We start from the raw sequence: 22,116 nt of genomic DNA on the forward strand, positions 1-22,116 counted from the left end.
GACCAGTGAAAAGACCTTTCCATAATTTTAGCTGTAAGCTGACCCAAAAAACAAGTCAGAACATCTGGAAGATGACAGCTGCTCAACAAACCCAAAGTGTCTAGACAAAGTTAGTTTAAAGCTAAAGACAGATACATGCAAGGGCACTAAAGATAATCTGAAATAAATTGAAAATCTAATCTCCTAATTAGATGATATATTTATTCATGGAACACACCCAAAAAACATAAACAGATCATTAAAATGTATGTTTACATTTACTGTAAACTCATGTACCTCTTCCTTCTTAAAAGGTAATGGCATAAATATTATCATTATTTAATGGAAGTTAACGGAATACCTTATTATATTGTAAACTACAAAACCAACAGAATATATCCTCATAGTGTAAAAAGTGTTTTAAAGTATTCTGTACACTACTTATACACAGTGATTACACACATTTTTTTATCTGTATATAATTATTATCCTCCTAAGGAGAATTTTCTTGAAGCTTCAAGAAACTGCAAGTTCTTTGCCTGTTTGGAGAATATAAACATCATACCAATTACAATACCATTTAAATTTATTTTAAATATACGTTATAAAATACCAGTTAAATTTATAGTCATAAAAGCAATTTAATATTTAATTTGAAAACTCACATTTTAAAATATAACTAGCAGTTTCTTATAAGCATATATAATTTATAGCCAAAACAATAAGAGAAATTAAGCTTTATATTGACCCATGTCTAAAAATTACACTTCTAAAATGCCCCCTTTTTTGCATTAGAAGTTATTTAGTCACTTTATCTTTATTTCTGATGTCTGCTTCCATGGAAGGGCATGGAATAGAGCTGACATGAATCTAACCACTTGCCAGATGGTGCACACAGTTGTGATTGTGTTCACAGTACACTCTAAGAGGTCTCATCCAAATCTAAGCCTACTTGGAAGTTTAATAGGCATCCCAAACATAAAATGCCCAGTTCCAGATTCCAGAGCTTCCCCTCCCTTACCTTTTCCCTTAAAAATTAATGGCCACTGTATCTTCATTGGCTCTGACCAAAAACCTTGGACTGACTCATCTTTAAATCCTCTCTCTCACTCCACATCCAGTCTATCAGAAAATCCTGTTGATTTTCTCATCAAAAAATAAAAATCTTACCATTTAGCCTCTATACCATTGTCATCCTAGCCCAGAAAATCTTCATAACTCTCTTGGATTATTGAAATAGTTTCTAACCAGTCTGCCAGCTTCTATCTACCCTTAACCCCTATGACAGTCTAATATCCACACAGCAGTCATAGTGATCCTGTTATGTAAATCAAATCAGGTAATTTTCAAAGTCCTCCAACAGCTTTCCAGCATTCTCAGAATAAAATTCAATGTTCTCTTTACTGCCATCTAGAAGGCCCTTAAGTCAAACCCTTTTTGGTCTCCAAGTACCTAATTTCATTTTCTCCTCCTCTTTTCTAAGCTCACCTACTCTGTTTATCCTAGTCTCCTTGTTGGAACATTTTGGACATGTTCCCATCTTAAGAGCTTTGCATTTGTTGTTCCCCCAACTCTGATTTCCATCCTTAGTTCTCTGCATGTCTCACTTCCTCACCTAACTTCAGGTTTCCATTATATGTCACCTTCTCAGAACAGCCCTGGCTTCTCTCTTTAAACCTGAAGCCATCCTGCACTCCATTTCCCTGTGTCCTCCTTTACGTTTTTCTCCAGCACTTATGGCCATCAAACATACCATAGCATAGATGTGTTCATTATTGGTTTATTACCTGTTCCTTACAACAAATATAAGCTCCCTGGGAACAGATTTCTGTGTATCTAGTTAATTGCCCACAATAGTGCCTGATAAACGCTCAATAAATTTTTCTTGAATGAATGAGTAAATATGAAAGTACTATCAGCCTTTTTAAATCTTATTTCATTCATCTTACATAGCCTAACTCCTCTGTTTTCACAGAAATATAGTGCATTGGTCAGGGCAATTAAAGCAGTACCACAGACAAAGCTTGATGAAGGTCAGGAACTCACCAAGCAACAGATGACTCAAGAACACATGTTCCTTCTAGCATGTGATTCATCAGTTTCAAAGTCCTTTGATTCCAGCTAGGAAAATGAGGATGGAGACAGCATAATACCAATGGAAGCTTTAGGGGATGGGTCTGGTAGTGGTGTACACTGGCTTTGGTCAGAATTGGTATCACACAGTTTAGCTTAGTTAAGAAGGCTGGGAGATATAATCTTCCAATGGGCCCAAGGAAGAGAAAACTGGTTTGGTGAGCATCTAGCCAGTCTGCCACACATACACTAGAAAAGCACTAACATTTCATGTTCTTTTTTTTTTTTACTTTTATAAAATACTTTAAAATTTATGATGCATGGCATGCCTATGGAGAACCATGATGGAAATAAAGTAGAATGATGGGATTGAGCATGACTAGAGGAATGAAGAGAGAAGTATTAGATACATTTTTTAAGAACTGCCTCTCTGGATAGGTAATATTTGAGCTGAGATATTAGAGATGAAAAAGTCACACGTGCAAAAATGAGAGGTGTAACAACACAAGTAGAGGGAAGAAACTAGTACACAGACCTGGGGCAGAAGTAAATGCGGCATGTTTGCAGAATAGTGCGAAGACTGAGGTAGCAGAGGGTACTGGGCAGGGAATGTGAGGGAGCATCTGGCCAGAGGTAGGCAGGAGACGACTTGCAGAGCCTGCTATGCCACATGATGAAGTTTGGATTTTATTTTAAAATAAGGGGAAGACATTATTGTATTTAAAGCAGGGAATCTTATGGCCTGATTTATATTTTTAAAAGATCTATTTGGTTATTGTGAAGTGAGTGAATTATTATAGGGTAAGGTAGGGTGAATTAGTAGGCTTTTGAAATAGGAGAGATATAAAATATGTAAATGTATTCTGGAGGAAGTGCCTATCAGACTTAATGGTAGATTTAATGGTGGGAAATGCAGGGTGAGAGAATGAGCAATCCCAATGACTCCTAGGCCTTTAGCTTGTGTAAATTCACAGAAGTTCACATTTTGCTTTTACAAAAATGAGGAAGATTAGAAGACCAGGTTTTCTGGCAGAAAAAGAAAAAGAATTCTTTCTGGACATGACATTTTGGAGAAATTTATTAGATACCGAAGTTCAGGGGAGAAGTCAATGGTAGAGAGATCACCACGGGGATTATCACCATATGGAGAGTATTTATAGCCTGAGGATGGAAGAGGTCACCTGGGGAAGTGTAGCAGTGAGAAGAAGAAGCTGTAGGGCTGAGCCAGGAAGGAGTGGAGGGAGGCTGAATCAATCAACCAGAAGTCTGGCAGAAAGGAACCTCCCCCTGAAGATGCTGAGCAGGACAGCTTGGGAGTCAGCAGGAAAACCAGGACCATAAAAATAATGGGAGTCAGGAGAGGAAAAGCAGGCGTGGTAGGTTGTATTGACTGAACCTGAGAGGTAAAGAAAACAAGAACAGTTAAGTGGGACTGGTGGTAGGCACTGAAAGAGCAAATGACTGACAAAACTAGCTTCAGGGCAGAGGAAAGAAAGGAAACTCCACTGGAGGGGAGAACAGAAAGAACAAGTAGAGGATGTTAGTTCCATCCGCACTGCTGCCAACCTTTTTGGTAAAATGAGCAGAGCAGCTTCTATGGAAACAGCATAGGTGTGGTGGGGGCTCGTCTGGCCAAGAAAAAAAAAAAAGTATTTTTAACTAACAGGAGTTACTGAAGGACATTTTCTATGCTGAAAGGAACCACCCTGTGAAAGTAGGAAAAAGACTTCTACCTAAATCAGAACTTAAAAATTCTCTTAACTAATCTGATTTAAAATCCTTCTGGTTCTTCAACCTATGAAATTGCACTCTATAAAAATGCAAATTAGTACGACATTAAGACTTTTTAAATTATCTGGAATTTAATATGCATTTATTTTATTTTGACCTTGTTAGAAAAACAGTAAAAATACATTTTAATATAGCTGTTTTTCCAAGGAAAAAACATATAATTAACAAATTCTGTGTATAAATACAATCTAATTAATTATTTTAATATCTAAGTTTAAAGCAATTATCAGGGGAAAAAAGGATATTGGCCAAACTCGTACATTATATAGTTGTATGTTACTGGCAAATTTGTATGCCTGATTGTAAAAATAGACACTATTTCCTCAGTATTTTTCTTTAAAATAATTACATGGCTTATTCACTGTTTAGGGGTTTGCTTTTGAGTTAACCAGACCTGATACAAATTCTTTCTCCGTGACTCTCAAAATCTCTGAGCTTCATTTGTGTGTGTGTGTGTGTGTGTGTGTGTGCACATGTGTGAGAGAGAGAGAGAGAGAAGTGGGAAAATAATAAATGCCCTATAGAAATACAAAGGTTAAATATAGCATGTATAAACCAGCTGAATTCTAGCATTTATAGATGCTTATTGTTATTACTGATACTTTTAGTATTATTATTATTATTATTATTTTGATTAAGAAATCTATACACCATAGAGGAAGAACTTAATTTCTGTTGATGGTAACTGACAAACAAAAATAGTTACTTATAAAACAAAAGCCTTTTCTTTATTCCTTAAAGAAACATATCAAGAAGTCAATAAACATTTTATTACAGAACCATAAAGTACCAAACCCTTCTGTGTGTGTATGTGGGGTCCGGGAGTGAGTGATTTGGTTTTAAAATTAACAGAGAATACAAAATTATTTGAGCAACACTGAAAATTTATAACTGAATTTTATATTATGGCTAGTTAATGGTTGGTAGCATAGAATGACAGTATAGAGAAAGAAGTAGAATAAAATAGTGGGGAGAGAAGCAAGCATGTGACAATGAAGAAACAGTGGTATAAGGAAGTAGCAACTGACACAAACTGGCAATGAAGAAGACAGGCAAGAAAAGGCTCAGGTAAATGTGTTGTCCCAAAGTCATAGCTTATTCCTCCTTTGAAGTATGTTACTCTAGAAGATTAGTGATTATTTCTACTAGTGATTGATTTTTTTTTTTTACTGCCTAACTTATAATGTTAGTCTTCTCTCCTAATGGGCTAACTAGTGAAAATTGTGACAGAGAAATTATTCCCTGGTAGTAGTAGTAGTAGTAGTAGTTACCAGGGCAGCTGTCTTTCCAAAGGCTGGAAATGAAGCTGAAATCCAGATTTTGTCTTTTACTAAAAGTTAAATATTTCCCTCCTTCTCTTCTCTTCATTTTCATTTAATAGAAGTTTTTCCCTTAACCTCAACTTAATTGTTGGATTGACCAGCATTTGTTATTTTCTCTGTAAAACACACTAGTTGTGCTCATTGCACCTTGATTGCTCAGAGCTCTCAGACCATGCCCCCGTAGACCAGCACAGGCTACGCCCACCAGCTAAGGTCCATGATTACACAGAGTTCCAAGGAGTTTGTTACTAACCCTCCTTATAAGCCAGTTGGGCTTGCTATTGTAATGTAATTAAAGATTAATCAAGGTGATGAAATATGAGTGTGATAAGGAGAGCTGCTGTCAATGAAAATTAAATTAATGCTACGGAAAGGTGAGAGGATCTTCTTCCGGGTGTCTCAAGTTCTTGTTCCAGATTAAGGAAATCACAAAATTGAAACTGTAAGCGATACATTATTTGTATAGCTTATGCAAGAAATACGGTGTAGAATTCCAATCAATAGTCACTTAATCAAAGAAAAAGCCATGACCTTACATCAAAAGACTGGCATGGGAATGTAAATGCATTGTTTTAAGTCCAAGTAGAATACTTAAGGTATGAATGTGTCATTTTTATGGCTTCCTTTACTAACAGACCCTTTCAATTCATTAACTTACTGGTTTTGATCAGGGCAGATAAGATCATATCTGCTGTACTTGTAAGATACCACAGACAATAAATATTCTTGCTACATGGAAATAATCAAACACATAGGATTTAGAAAATAAATAACACATCCAGTCATTGGGAGCAGAGAAAAGTTTGCAAAAGAAAAAAAAAAATACTCACCACAGGTCACTGTATGTAAGTTATTAGAGTTGGTTAACATTTTATTCTGAGACATTTGTCCTCATTAAATACAATAGGAGCAATTACATTATGTTTGCCACATATTTTTTACAAATCTAAAATTTCTTGAAGATTGATGACATAAACTTGGGAATATATGAACAAATGTAAGAAAATAATATTACTTACCTAAACCATAATTAAAATGATATATCCATGATCATATATAAAAGCTACTCCTAAAATTTTAATATACCACAGAACTAAATAATAGAATATATATATACAGATTATCCACATTAATATTTTTCTTGAAAACTGAATATGAGTAAAAATTTTATAAGACTTAAAATAAGTTTCCCATATATATATAAATATGCAGATTCATAAAATAATGCATTTTAATAAATACCAAGTAATAAGATTTGTCTTTAAACTGATGTGATTATGGTTCACAAAACTATAGTCTTCAAAAACAAAATAAATGATTTGTTAATGAGGAAAAAACATTAATTGGTAAAACTGTAAGTAAAATAATCAAATGAAATGCATAGTTGCTGAGATCCCAACTTTAAAAGAAATCCTACAAACCTCTCTAGAAACGATGATCTGTGCTTCAAGCCTACACTACAACCTCTACAATAAATACACACCATAATGCACTTAGTCTGCACTGCCACCAAGTGCCTAAACCAATTAGTTTTAAGATTCTTGCAGCAGCTATAAGCAGATTCTTTTGCTGTTATGAGTAGCAATTTGGAAACAGGCTAAGAGCAAACCACTTTGACCATGAATGGCTATAAGAGCAACACAATTTAGACATGACAATAAAATCCCAAAGGCATTAATAAAACATCAAGAATCCTACCAGCTCACTGGAAGCTCATGAAGTCTAAAAATGTTATTCAGCTTGTAGTCAAATTTTGCTGGACCAATATTTTCTTTACGTAAATACAGGTTTGGATTTGGTTGCATATCTGTGGGAAATTCTGAATCCTAGAGGAAAAAGAAAAAGCAAGAGCTATGTGTAAAATAGCCATATCACTGTACACTACACATTGATACCATCTTATTTAATATTAAATTACAACATAAATATTACTATTATATTCCCTCAGGAGTTACCTTAAGTCCTTCATTTCCTATTCTAGTTTTGAGAAAGCATGCAAAAAAGATAAAATGTTAAATAAGGCACATATCTATTTGCATAAGTCTAAACTGCATGCAACATGGAAAAATCATTTAAAAACATCCCCTATTAAATTACAATGAAGTACAATATGGTATTGTCTTATATTATTGGTCAATTGTCCTTTTTCAATAAGTTTCCATCCCCAACAGTAATGTCAGCAAAATCTGTGATTATTCTTATACCCCTTTTGTCTTCTATAAATGGTGAACCAAAAACACTGTCACTGGAAAACAGAATAATAACATAAGTTATTGAATTAATTATAGTTTTCTTCTTAAACCTGAAAACACAGGGCTAATTTAAAGGCACTTACTAAAGGTAAAATATTTGTCATAATTATTTTAAATCTCACAAACAGTAGAATCCACATCTGCCAAGCAATTGTAACTGGAGATCAAAGATCATTTTTAGTCCATGAGAAAGTAGCAGTGGAAGGAAAATATGCTATAAACAGGCACTTAATTAATGCTTAATAATGGATGGATTAATTGCTCAACTCTACAAAAGAAGGAAGTAATCAATCAACTTATTCTTAATGCTTTGGAATTGCCTTTAGAGAGGGAGGTATATCATTTGTGTACTCATTCATTCAAAAAATATTTATAAGTGCTACTTTATCTCAAACATTATTCTAGGCATGGGGAATCCACCAATGAACAAAGCAGATAAAAAGTCTTGCCCCTGTGGAGGTTATATTAGAGTCAGAAAATGATAAAACCAATTTTTATGAATGAAGTATTTTTCTGATTAACAAAGTAACACATATTCATATAGAAATATCATGCATTCCATATACTACAAAGAAAAAAAATTTTAAAAATCTTATTTTCACCACAGAGATATAATTACTATTAGCTCTTTGATGTAATAATATGTCCCTCATAAAATTGAGACCATATTCTATTATCCACCCTCCATTTTTTGTTTAACATTGTACCGCTGTATTTTCACTCTATTTAGTCTATTTTGAAAGAATAAATGCCATATTTTATTTAACATTCAGTTATCTTTGTTTTCCTTATGATTATCAATGCTATGAACAGACTTTTCTGTCTATAAATCTGCCCTTCACTGATTATATTCTTAAAGCACAATTCTAAAAGTATAAATAATTTGAATAAAATACTTAACAAAAAACATGATTCCTCTTCACAGATTGCTCTTCAGAAATGTTATAGGAATTTATATACTGCCTGTCATATAATACTGTGTGCAATTCACCACAACTTTGTTAATGCTATCCATACATACACACACACACTTACATTTAAAATAATACATTCAGGGATGGGCTAAATGGGTGATGGGTATTAAGGAGGGCACGTGTTATAATAAGCACTGGGTGCTGTATGTAAGTGATGAATCACTAAATTCTGCTCCTGAAACCAATATTATACTATATGTTAACTAACTAGAATTTAAATAAAAACTTGAAACAAAAAAAAATAACTGAAATAAAATAATACATTCAGTAAACTATTTCTTTGACTAATACTTATCATTGAGTGTCTACTTCATGACAGGCACAGGTTTTAGCTCTTATGTCTTTGAACAAAATAGACAAAATGCCCTTCCTTGTGGAGATTGCATTCTAGCATGAGGACACCATGGATGATAAAAATAATATAAATATATGTAAATTATATCTATAAGGTAAAAAGTCTTAGGGAAAATTGTTGCTAATTCATATAAAAACTACAATATTGACATTTCTTAAATTGATTGATTAGGTTTAGTTTTCGTGTTTCTTTTTTTCTTTTTTTACTTCATCTTTTCTGAAATGTATGTTTATGCCTTTTATCCATTTTACTATCATTGTGATGAAAATTCACTTTAATAATGTTTCTTGGGTTGGAAATGGAGGGAGGGTAAACTATTATGCCAGAAAATGTAGCAAGGTGAATCAGAATCCAGTCTTATATAATTTTTTGACTACATGGAAAAATCTAGAACCATAAACTTATTATCCACAGCAATTTTTACAAGCACTATTAAACCAATCATTATATAAAACTAAAACAATGAGACATTTAATAAAATCTAATCAACCAAGCTTAATAAAACCAAATCAGCTACAGCCTCTTTGGTATCGCTGAAAATACAGGAAAACATAATAATACCTGAACAACTATTTAAAGGAAGATTTTTAAGAGCAGTGAAGGCCTAGAAACAGCAATCCTATCTAAACATAAATGCACTTGCAGAGGCAAAATGTAAGATCCTTTGCATCGCCCAGCATGTATACTGAAATGTTCCAGGAAACAAAAGCAAATAAATGGGCAGGCAGGATCAGTGAGGCAAATGTGGGATACATAAATAAGGACTGTGCATAGAGAACAGAGGGAGTAAAATAAATTTTAAAACTATTCGTTCAAGCTACATACCATTATCATTTCTCTGTATTGACAAGGTACAACTGGAGGGCAAAGCTAAACTTTCAATAATACGCTTTGATAGGTCAGTAGTTCTTTACTCTGCCTACCCGTTGAAATCATCAGGCAGCTTTTTAGAAAATACCAGTATCACTGGATCCCACCCCAGACCAATTAAGTAATAATTTCCCAGGGTAAGGCTCTGATGTTGGTATTTATTTTAAAGTTCCCCATGTGAAATAAAAGTCAGGATTGAAAAAAAAAAAATCCTGGCTTTCCCTAGGGATTGAGTTCCACCACATACTAGCATGTGAATTTAGACAAGCTATTTAACAAACTTTTTAGGATGCATTTTTCTATCTGTAAAATACAACCAAAATCACACCTGATTAATAGGCTGCTGTGGGGATTAAGTGAGATAATCTCTATAAAGCAGTAATCACATTCTTGGCACCTAATAAATCTTTAATAATCATTAGCTATTTCTGCAGATGTTTTTATTATTGCTGCAATTAGTGGCACATGTTAATTTCAGCCAGTTAATAAATTCATTATGAATTATATTATTCTCTATTTATTTATTATAAAATATTTTATCCAACTCAACTTTCAGGTTTAATATTCTCCTAGGATATTGATTAAGGCAGATTTTAGTATGATCCCACCTGTCAGAATCCCGGTCCCATATCTAGTTAACTGTTGATTATCTCTGTTTGTTCCAGGATCAATAATAAAAGGAAATCTTGCTTCACTGGCCAGCCAGTAGGAATCAAATATAGTCTCCCTGCCTATATATTCAAAGGATGAAAAACCAGTTGGGTAACTCTCTTGCTATTTCAGTGATGTATCAGTTAGGCATTCCCTGAATCTATCCTGATTAGGAAGCCAAACTATCCACTGGGCCTCCCTCCACAGGAGTCTCTTAGGTATCCAGGTGTCTTTCAGGCCCTGTATCTATGCCATTCAACTCATGTCTGCTTCTCTATCTTGTTCTTTGCTTTCCATTGATCTAACATTCAAGGGAATTACCCAGACCAGTTTTGAACCTGAAGTTCAAAATTACTGACTCAACATTTGAATGTTTATTCTGTATCAGGTACTATGTTAGTTAACAGACCAAAAACAAAAGTGGAATACACTCCTTCCATTGAAGGACTCAGAGTCTCACGAAGGAGCAGCATAAATGAAAAATTACATCATTGAGAAAAGCTAGAGTATAAATATGCAGAAGATATTAAGGTGAAAAAATAAGCAATAAATCTATTGGAACGAAGTAGATATGCAGTTAAGATTACTAATTGCAGATATTGTCATTATATTGATAGATTCCATGGACTGATACAACCCTAGTGCACCAGTATGGCTTTGCTGATACTTAAAATACTGAAAGATATTCATACTACTTGCAAACAATTGAAACTCTGAGCATATCCTCCATGTTCCTCTCCCTCCACCACCCCAGCCCCTTCTTCAGGTACTAACCCTTGACCCCAACTTATTCACCATCATGCCCTAATTAAAGTAATTGCTAGCACACCTGAGGCTCCAGGACCTTTCTCCCATTCCACATCCAGCATCCATTCTGATTGGTCAGTGCCCATGTTATAATGGTTGTTAAATATTTTGATTATCACTCTAAATTTATATGTATTTATAGAGAATTAGCTCTTTGATAGATTATTAACTTAAAAAGAAATGTACACAATAGCATATAAATAAAATCATCCCATTTTTATAAAATAAAAAGGATCTACATAGATAAGCACTAATGTATGTATAAAACATTTTTTTTTTTAAAGATTTTATTTATTTATTTGACAGAGAGAGACAAAGCGAGAGAGGGAACACAAGCAGGGGGAGTAGGAGAGGGAGAAGCAGGCTTCCCCGCGGTGCAGGGAGCCCGATGTGGGGCTCGATCCCAGGACCCTGGGATCACGACCTGAGCCGAAGGCAGACGCTCAACGACTGAGCCACCCAGGCGCCCCTGTATAAAACATTTTGAGAGAGAGAGAGAAACCTAACAGTGGTCACGAATGGATATGGTAAATGGATATCAGAACAAAGGGAAGAGAATCATTTACTTTTAATATTATATCTTTCTTTACTGTTTAAGCATGTATTGCTTTTTTCTTAAATTTTCAAATAAAGTAATATATATAAGGAAACTAGACCTACACGTATGAAACACTCTTTAATTTGTACCTAATATTTTCCTTTTTTTAAAGATTTTATTTATTATTTGAGAGAGAGAGAGAGAAAAGGAGCAGCAGAGGGGGAGGAAGAGGGACATCCAGACTCCCCACCAAGTGAGGAGCCCAAGCAGGGCTTGATCCCAGAACACTGAGATCATGACCTGAGCTGAAATCAAGAGCCTGATGCTCAACTGACTGGGACACCCAAGTGTCCCTGTACCAAGTATTTTCAAACCATCACTTACCTGGATATACCTAGATTCAAATGACTATTTAAATAAACCAATTTTAGTAGGTGTAGCAGAGACTACTGAAAGCTCCTCTGCATTTCCCTGCCTCCCTTGCAATTAAACTGAGGTAAAGCGACTGAGTTTTGAAACAGGATATGAGCAGGAATGATGTAAGCCACCTCCAGTCCTAGCCTTTAAACATCCTGACATAGTTCACCATTTTTCTTCTCCTGCCACAATGACTTTGGAGGGCCATGTAGATGACAGACGGTATAGATGACAGATGGCTGTCCACATCCCTGTGTCACTGAATGGAGGAAAGCCACACAGTCACACCATCCACAAGTTAAGAATGAACCTTTGCTGTGAAAGGGCTTTGGATTTGCATCTTATCTCTTGCAGCAGCTAATGCTGTTTACATTGACCAATATGGTTGGGAAATGATTATGATTAATCATCAGCCATTTACATTATTTAAAGGTAGCAAGATGGTGGAGGAGTAGGCAACCTAAATTTCCTCTGGTCCCAGGAATTCAGCCAGATAGGAATCAAACCAGTCTGAACACCTAAGAACTCAAGAGGAGATCGAAGAAAAGAATAGCAGCAACTCTCTGAACAGAAAAGCGACCACTTTCTGGAAGGTAGGACGTGCGGAGAAGGGAATCCGAGGCGATATTCCAGAAGATAAATGGCGAGGGAGGGGGCCTCTGTCAGCCACTACCGGCAAGTGATAGAGCCGTTCACACCAAATTGGAACTCTTAGAAGTCAGCTCCGCTGAGGGACGTCGCCCCAGTGGCTAAGAGGGGGGTGGAACCCTCGCTGGAACAGTGTGGTCTCAGGACCCTCGGGGTCACAGACCAGGGGTGCCTGAGTGCCGCAGAGCTCCCAGGGATCAGAGCAGGGAAGCCAGCTGCAGAGATGGAGCCCAGGCGCAGGCCCTCAGCTCGGGGTTGTCATAAACCCTGATCCGCGGCACAGTCGGGCCACTGCTCCTCCAGCAGGGACCCAACAACTGGCAGATCTGGGGAGACTCACCTTCCTCCCCTGGGAGGAGCGGCACGGGAGTGCACCACAGGGATCTGCTGGGTTTGGAGACTCCACACAGGGTCAGGTGCCAGAGATAGAAACTCGGTCACAGGCCGGGTGAGCTCGGAGTTCGGCCAGAGACTGTGGAGATGGGAGTGACTGACTGCTTTTCTCTGGGAGCTCACTGAGGAGCGGGGCCCCGAGTTCTCGGCTCCTCTGGGGCGGAGATTGGGAGGCCACCATTTTCACTCTCGTCCTCCAGAGCTGTATGGAAAGCTTGCAGGGAACAAAACTCCCGAGAACAAACCCGAGCAGATTACTTAGCCCAACCGGCAAGGGTGGGGCAATTCCGCCTCCAGCAAAGACATTTGGGAACCATGGCAACAGGCCTGGCCCCCAGAAGATCAGCGAGAACAACCAGCCAAGACCAAGTTTACCGATCAATGAGAATGGCAGAATGCCAGCACTAGGGGAATACAGCACATAGAATTTATGGCTTTTTTCCCCCTGATTCTTTAGTCTTTCAAAGTTAATTTTTTTAATTTCCTTTTTTTTTCGAATTTTTCTTTTTCCCTTTTTCAACCAACATCTTATCAATCCCTTTTTAAAAAATCTTTTTTATTTTTCATTTTTAGAGTCATATTCTATCCCTTCATAGTAGTTAACCTTATTTTTGGTATATATATAAGTTGTTCTCTCTTTAAAATTTTGGGATACAGTTTCTTCTAACAGAACAAAATATACCCTAAATCTCTAGTGTATGGCTTTGTTCTAGTCTCATGCTTGATCACATTCTCCCCTTTTTTTTTTTTGAAATTTCTCTTCTTTCTTTTTTCAACCAACTTCTTATCAATTCCTTTTATAAATTTCATCTTCACAGTCATATTCCATCCCTTCATCGTATTTACCCTTATTTTTGTACATATATAAGCTTTTCTTTCTTTAAAATATTGGGAGGCAGTTTCTTCTAACAGATGAAAATATGCCCAAAATCTAGCATGTGGTAGATCTATTCACCAGCCTGATCATATTTGATCATATTCTTTTTTTTTTAAATCTTTTTATTTTCCTTTTCTTTTTCTTTTTTCTTTCTTTCCCTTTCTTTTTCCCTGGTTTCAGGTCTCTTCTGATTTGTTTAGTGTATATTTTTCTGGGGTCATTGTTACCCTGTTAGCATTTTGTTCTCTCATTCATCTGTTGTCCTCTGGACAAAAATGACAAGATGGAAAAAATCACCTCAAAAAAAAGAACAAGAGGCAGTACTGACTGCCAGGGACCTAATCAATATGGACATTAGTAAGATGTCAGAATTAGAGTTCAGAATGATGATTATAAAGATACTAGCTGGTCTTGAAAAAAGCATAGAAGATATTAGAGAAACCCTTTCTGGAGAAATAAAAGAACTAAAATCTAACCAAGTCAGCATCAAAAAGGCTATTAATGAGATGCAATAAAAAATGGAGGCTCTAACTACTAGAATAAATGAGGCAGAAGAGAGAATCAGTGATATAGGAGACCAAATGATGGAAAATAAAGAAGCTGAGAAAAAACAGAGATAAACAACTACTGGATCATGAGGGCAGAATTCGAGAGATAAGTGATACCATAAGATGAAACAACATTAGAATAATTGGGATCCCAGAAGAAGAAGAAAGAGAGAGAGGGGCAGAAGGTATATTGGAGCAAATTATAGCAGAGAACTTCCCTAATTTGGGGAAGGAAACAGGCATCAAAATCCAGGAGGCACAGAGAACCCCCCTCAAAACCAATAAAAATAGGTCAACACCCCGACATCTAATAGTAAAACTTACGAGTCTCAGAGACAAAGAGAAAATCCTGACAGCAGCTCGGGAGAAGAGATATGTAATCTACAATGGTAGAAACATTAGACTGGCAACAGACCGATCCACAGAGACCTGGCAGGCCAGAAAGGACTGGCATGATATATTCAGAGCACTAAATGAGAAAAATATGCAGCCAAGAATACTATATCCAGCTAGGCTGTCACTGAAAAAAGAAGGACAGATAAAAAACTTCCAGGACAAACAAAAACTAAAGGAATTTGCAAACACGAAACCAGCCCTACAAGAAATATTAAAAGGGGTCCTCTAAGCAAAGAGAGAGCCTTAAAGTAAAATAGACCAGAAAGGAACACAGACAATATACAGTAACAGTCATCTTACAGGCAATACAATGGCACTAAATTCATATCTTTCAATAGTTACCCTGTATGTAAATGGGCTAAATGCCCCAATCAAAAGACACAGGCTATCAGATTGGATAAAAAAACATGACCCATCAATATGCTATCTGCAAGAGACTCATTTTAGACCCAAAGACACCTCCAGATTGAAAGTGAGGGGGTGGAAAACCATTTACCATGCTAATGGACACCAAAAAAAGCTGGGGTGGCAATCCTTATATCAGACAAATTACATTTTAAACCAAAGACTATACTAAGAGATGAGGAAGGACACCATATCATACTTAAAGGGTCTATCCAACAAGAAGATCTAACAATTGTAAATATCTATGCCCCTAACATGGGCGCAGCCAATGATATAAGCCAATTAATAACAAAAGCAAAGAAACACATCGATAACAATACAATAATAGTAAGGGACTTTAACACCCCCCTCCCCTCACTGAAATGGACAGATCATCTAAGAAAAGATCAACAAGGAAATAAAGACTTTAAATGACACACTGGACCAAATGGACTTCACAGATATATTCAGAACATTCCATCCCAAAGCAACAGAATACACATTCTTCTCTAGTGCCCATGGAACATTCTCCAGAATAGATCACATCCTAGGTCACAAATCAGGTCTCAACTGGTACCAAAAGATTGGGATCATTCCCTGCATATTTTCAGACCACAATGCTTTGAAACTAGAACTCAATCACAAGAGGAAAGTCAGAAAGAACTCAAATACATGGAGGCTAAAGAGCATCCTACTAAAGAATGAATGGGTCAACCAGGAAATTAAAGAAGAATTACAAAAATTCATGGAAACAAATGAAAATGAAAACACAACTGTCCAAAATCTTTCGGATGCAGCAAAGGCAGTCCTAAAAGGAAAGTATATAGCAATACAAGCCTCTCTCAAGAAACAAGAAATGTCTCAAATACACAACCTAACCCTACACCTAAAGGAGCTGGAGAAAGAACAGTAAATAAAGCCTAAACGCAGCAGGAGAAGAGAAATAATAAAGAGCAGAGCAGAAATCAATGAAATAGAAACCAAAAGAACAGTAGGACAGATCAACGAAACTAGGAGCTGATTCTTTGAAAGAATTAACAAGATTGATAAACCCCTGGCCAGACTTATCAAAAAGAAAAGAGAAAGGACCCAAATAAACAAAATCATGAATGAAAGAGGAGAGAGCACAACCAACAACAAAGAAATACAAACAGTTATAAGAATATATTATGAGCAACTATATGCCAGCAAATTAGATAATCTGGAAGAAATGGAGGCATTCTTAAAGATGTATAAACTACCAAAACTGAACCAGGAAGAAATAGAAAACCTGAACAGACCTATAACCACTAAGGAAATTGAAGCAGTCATCAAAAATCTCCAACAAACAAGAGCCCAGGGCCAGATGGCTTCCCAGGGGAATTCTACCAGACATTTAAAGAAGAATTAATTCTTCTGAAACTGTTCCAAAAAACATAAATGGAAGGAAAACTTCCAAACTCGTTTTATGAGGCCACCATTACCTTGATTCCCAAACCAGACAAAGACCCCATCAAAAAGGAGAATTACAGACCAATATCCCTGATGAACATGGATGCAAAAATTCTCACCAAAATACTAGCCAAGAGGATCCAACAGTACATTAAAAGGATTATTCACCACAACCAAGTGGGATTTATTCCTGGGCTGCAAGGTTGGTTCAACATCCACAAATCAATCAACGTGATACAATACATTAATAAAAGAAAGAACAAGAACCATAGGATCCTCTCAATAGATGCAGAAAAAGCATTTGACAAAGTACAGCATCCTTTCTTGATCAAAACTCTTCAGAGTATAGGCATAGAGGGTACATACCTCAATATCATAAAAGCCATCTATGAAAAACCCACAGCGAGTATCATTCTCAATGGGGAAAAACAGAGAGCTTTTCCCCTAAGGTCAGGAACACGGCAGGGATGTCCACTACCACCACTGCTATTCAACATAGTACTAGAAGTCCTAGCCACAGCAATCAGACAACAAAAAGAAATAAAAGGCATCCAAATCAGCAAAGAAGAAGTCGAACTCTCACTCTTTGCAGATGATATGATACTTTATGTGGAAAACCCAAAAGTCTCCACCCAAAACTGCTAGAACTCATATAGGAATTCAGTAAAGTGGCAGGATATAAAATTAATGCACAGAAATCAGTGGCATTGCTATACACCAACAACAAGACAGAAGAAAGAGAAATTAAGGAGTCGATCCCATTTACAATTGCACCCAAAACCATAAGATACCTAGGAATAAATCTAACCAAAGAGGCAAAGAATATGTACTCAGAAAACTATAAAATACTCATGAAAGAAATTGAGGAAGACACAAAGAAATGGAAAAAGGTTCCATGCTCATGGATTGGAAGAACAAATATTGTGAAGATGTCAATGCTACCTAGAGCAATCTACACATTTAATGCAATCCCTATCAAAATACCAACCACTTTTTTCAAAGAAATGGAACAAATAATCCCAAAATTTGTACGGAACCAGAAAAGACCCCGAATAGCCAGAGGAATGTTGAAAAAGAAAAGCAAAGCTGGTGGCATCACAATTGCGGACTTCAAGCTCTATTACAAAGCCGTAATCATCAAGACAGTATGATACTGGCACAAAAACAGACACAATGATGAATGGAACAGAATAGAGAGCCCACAAATGGACCCTCAACTCTGTGGACAACTAATCTTCGATAAAACAGGAAAGAATGTCCAATGGAAAAAAGACAGTCTCTTCAACAAATGGTGTTGGGAAAATTGGACAGCCACATGCAGAAGAATGAAACGGAACCATTTCCTTACACCACACACAAAAGTAGACTCAAAATGGTTGAAAGACCTAAATGTGAGACAGGAGTCCATCAAAATCCTAAAGGAGAACACAGGCAGCAATCTCTTTGACCTCAGCCACAGCAACTTCTTCCTAGAAACATTGCCAAAGGCAAGGGAAGCAAGGACAAAAATGAACTATTGGGACTTCATCGAGATAAAAAGCTTTTGCACAGCAAAAGAAACAGTCAACAAAACCAAAAGACAACGGACAGAATGGGAGAAGATATTTGCAAATGACATATCAGATAAAGGGCTACTATCCAAAATCTATAAAGAACTTATCAAACTCAACACCCAAAGAACAAATAATCCAATCGAGAAATGGGCAGACATTTCTGCAAAGAATACATCCAAATGGCCAAAAGACACATGAAAAAATGCTCAACATCACTCAGCATCAGGGAAATCCAAATCAAAACTTCAATGAGATACCATCTCACACCAGTCAGAATGGCTAAAATTAACAAGTCAGGAAACGACAGATGTTGGCAAGGATGCGGAGAAAGGGGAACCCTCCTACACTGTTGGTGGGAATGCAAGCTGGTGCAGCCACTCTGGAAAACAGTATGGAGGTTCCTCAAAAACTTGAAAATAGAGCTACCCTATGACACAGCAATTGCACTACTGGGTATTTACCCCAAAGATACAAATGTAGTGATCTGAAGGGGTATGTGCACCCCGATGTTTATAGCAGCAATGTCCACAATAGCCAAAGTATGGAAAGAGCCAAGATGTCCATCAACAGATGAATGGATAAAGAAGATGTGGTATATATATACAATGGGATATTATGCAGCTATCAAAATGAATGAAATCTTGCCGTTTGCAATGACACGGATGGAACTGGAGGGTATTATGCTGAGCGAAATAAGTCAATCAGAGAAAGACATGTATCATATGATCTCACTGATATGAGGAATTCTTAATCTCAGGAAACAAACTGAGGTTTGCTGGAGTGGCTGGGGGTGGGAGGGATGGGGTGGCTGGGTGAATGACATTGGGGATGGTATGTGCTATGGTGAGCGCTGTGAATTGTGTAAGACTGCTGAATCACAGACCTGTACCTTTGAAACAAATAATACATTATATGTTAAAAAAAAAAAAGAAGATAGTAGGAAGGGAAAAATGAAGAGGGGAAAATCAGAGGGGAAGACGAACCATGAGAGACTATGGACTCTGAGAAATAAACTGAGGGTTCTAGAGGGGACGGTGGTGGAGGGATGGGTTAGCCTGGTGATGGGTATTAAAGAGGGCACTTACTGAATGGAGCACTGGGTGTTATACTCAAACAATGAATCATGGAACACTACATCAAAAACTAATGATGTAATGTATGGTGATTAACATAACATAATAAAAAAAATATAAAGGTAAAAGATGAATATTTTAAGATAGACACTGCATTAAATAAACAGCACATTAAAACAGATTTTAATGTATTTTTTTTCTCTTCTTGTTTTAAATCCCCATGTGGAGAGGCATTTACTGGAAATAGAGAAGTTTTGTTCAGGCTTCTGTGCCCTCATTATTTCATTTATCACTCACGTAGTCCATGCCTGGTGACAAACTTCACACTTCATCATCTAGTAATGACTGACAGCTGACATTATCAGCAAGACTACATTGAGCTAATTGACATTCACAGTCTAAGTATGAAAATGGAAGTGAGTCAGGGAAAACCCTCCTTACTCAGAGATTTGTTCAATTTCTTGACCTTTATATTTGTTTGTATTATGTGGTCTTAGATTGTAGGGAGAAGGCTAATACTTGCAAAATGCTGTTTTCACATGTACTTAAGCATTTTTTATCTAATATCCTAAGTTTCTAATTATCCTTTAACGTTTCTTTTTCTTTTTTTTTTAAATAATTCTTTTTTTAAATTCATTTGACAGAGAGAGAGAGCACAAGCGGGGCGGGGGGGCAGCAGAGGGAGAAGGAGAAGCAGACTCCCCCCTGAGCAGGGAGCCCAGTGCAAGGCTCGATCCCAGGACCCCAGGATCACGACCTGAGCCGAAGACAGACGCCTAACCAACTGAGCCACCCAGGCACCCCTGAAGTTTCTACTCTACATGACTATATCAAGCAAAGTAGTTTTAATGTATGTTAAAGCTATCACTCAGTCCTTCTTTACTTTGATCCATATCAAATTAGAACAGTGTAAAAATCATGACATCTTTTCTTCTTAATAACATGGTAATCATTATGAACACTACCACTGAGTAATACACCTTTGCCTACTTTTTAGTTTTTCTGTCTTCTAACTATAATAATTATGCTAATTCCTGCCCTTTTCTTAATCCCCTTTTTCTGATGTTTCTAATCTGCATATAGGCCCCAAAATACCACAACTAAATCAATTAAGAACACTATTAAGAACATTATCTTAACTATGCCAGTAAGGCTCTGTATTAGGACCTTCTACCCAGGAGTGTAATAGTTTTCAATGCAGGTCATTGTCTCTGGTGAGATCCCCTGTTGTTGGCTTCCTTTGAGTGTAAGTCTACATTTTTGATGACCAAGTGTCCAGAAAAGACTCAATATGAATTATGCAATAGAAGTTGTTGTGAAAACTAGTTTAACTATTTAAGAAGAAAATATAGAACACTGCATCTTATCCTGCTTCCAAATTAATTCCAGATGAACTAGATTTCAGTGTTAAAAAAAAAAAGAAATCATAAAATCCACAGAAAGGACATACAACTAAATATTTATATGATTTGGGAATGTGGAAGCCCTTTCTAAGCATAACATTAAGGAAAAAATCGCGAAATAGAACACAGTTTTATTTGATTAAATAGTTTTTTAAACTTCTAAAACAAGAGAAAAAAACGCAAGAAAAACGTTGGTGTGTAAAAGCAATATAATTACATATAAAGAGATTTTAAAATCAATCATAAAAACTAAACTCTTTTGAAGAGAAATGTACAGAAATTATGGATATACAATTCACCCAAAAAGTCATCAGTAAACATCTGAGAAGATTCAGTCTCACTAATAATTAAATACTAATTAAAATAACAAATGAGGTGTTATTCATTTGCAAATTGGCAAACTATATTTTTTAAATAAGATTATTGCATTGGTGCAGTTACTCTCATACACTGCAAGTAGTAATATAAATTGATATAAACTTTCAAGAAATTTAGCCACATATATCAAATATAATTTAAAAATGACCAAATACCTTTTATCAGTAAGTCTCTTTCTAAAAATATATTCTAAGAAAATATTCAAACCAGTGTGCTAAGATAAATACATGAAGATACCTATGAACCATTATTTATTATTATGAAGCACTTAGAACACCTAACTTGTAATAAAAATGAACTACAGAATGCCATGCATCCAGGTGATAGGATACTATGTAGTTATTAATAACTGTATTCGCAAAGAGTATTTATAAACATAGAAAAGTATCTATGTAATTTAGAGAGTATATGCATGATATATCAATACAAATAAAGTGGGACTAGAAGAAAGTGTGTCAGAATATTAACAGTAACTAAGTCTTTATGCTTTTTATTTTATTTTGTATTCATTTCTGCATTTTCAAACGCCGCTGGGTTCTTATCCTTCTATTTCTCTGGAAGCCATCCTGGTAACTCCCATAGTCCCCAAGAGGCTAAAAAATGATGCTAATCAAAATCCAAGCAGGATTCAAGGAGGTCATGGGGTCATTCATAATATCTAGTTATTGCTTGTGTGTAGCTATTAAAATATAGCTTTTTATTTTCCCAACAGTTTTAAAACAGGTCAGTTTACTATTGTAAGAAAATAGTTATAACATCTTTTTAAAATTTTTTGACACAAAAAAATAAGCAGTTAATTGAAAGATGACAAAAATTAATGAATTGGACATTTGCCAGTAAAGAACATAATCTATTTAGGTTTGTAAAGTAAGGCAATTCTCCACTAACAGTTTTATTTTAAAATGAATGAAGAATTTCTAAGCCCTTATTAATTCCCCTCACTTAGCCTCATGTAAACTAAAATTGATAGACATGGAAATTTCAATGACTTTTAGATTATATA

The 22,116-nt window shown here is 36.1% G+C and overlaps 1 protein-coding gene across 1 annotated transcript in view; it reads right to left on the minus strand.

The window, feature by feature from the left end:
• Positions 1–22,116, minus strand: part of SPAG16 (sperm associated antigen 16) — a 947,698-nt gene that overhangs the window by 797,731 nt on the left and 127,851 nt on the right. Inside the window, exon 10 of the mRNA XM_032402814.1 lies at positions 6,864–6,991. Within this exon, the coding sequence (XP_032258705.1) occupies positions 6,864–6,991 (128 nt within the window). The remainder of the gene's footprint in view (positions 1–6,863; positions 6,992–22,116) is intronic.

This window comes from Phoca vitulina, unplaced genomic scaffold (assembly GCF_004348235.1).
Source record: "Phoca vitulina isolate PV1807 unplaced genomic scaffold, GSC_HSeal_1.0 scaffold1, whole genome shotgun sequence".
Taxonomy (NCBI): Eukaryota; Metazoa; Chordata; class Mammalia; order Carnivora; family Phocidae; genus Phoca; species Phoca vitulina.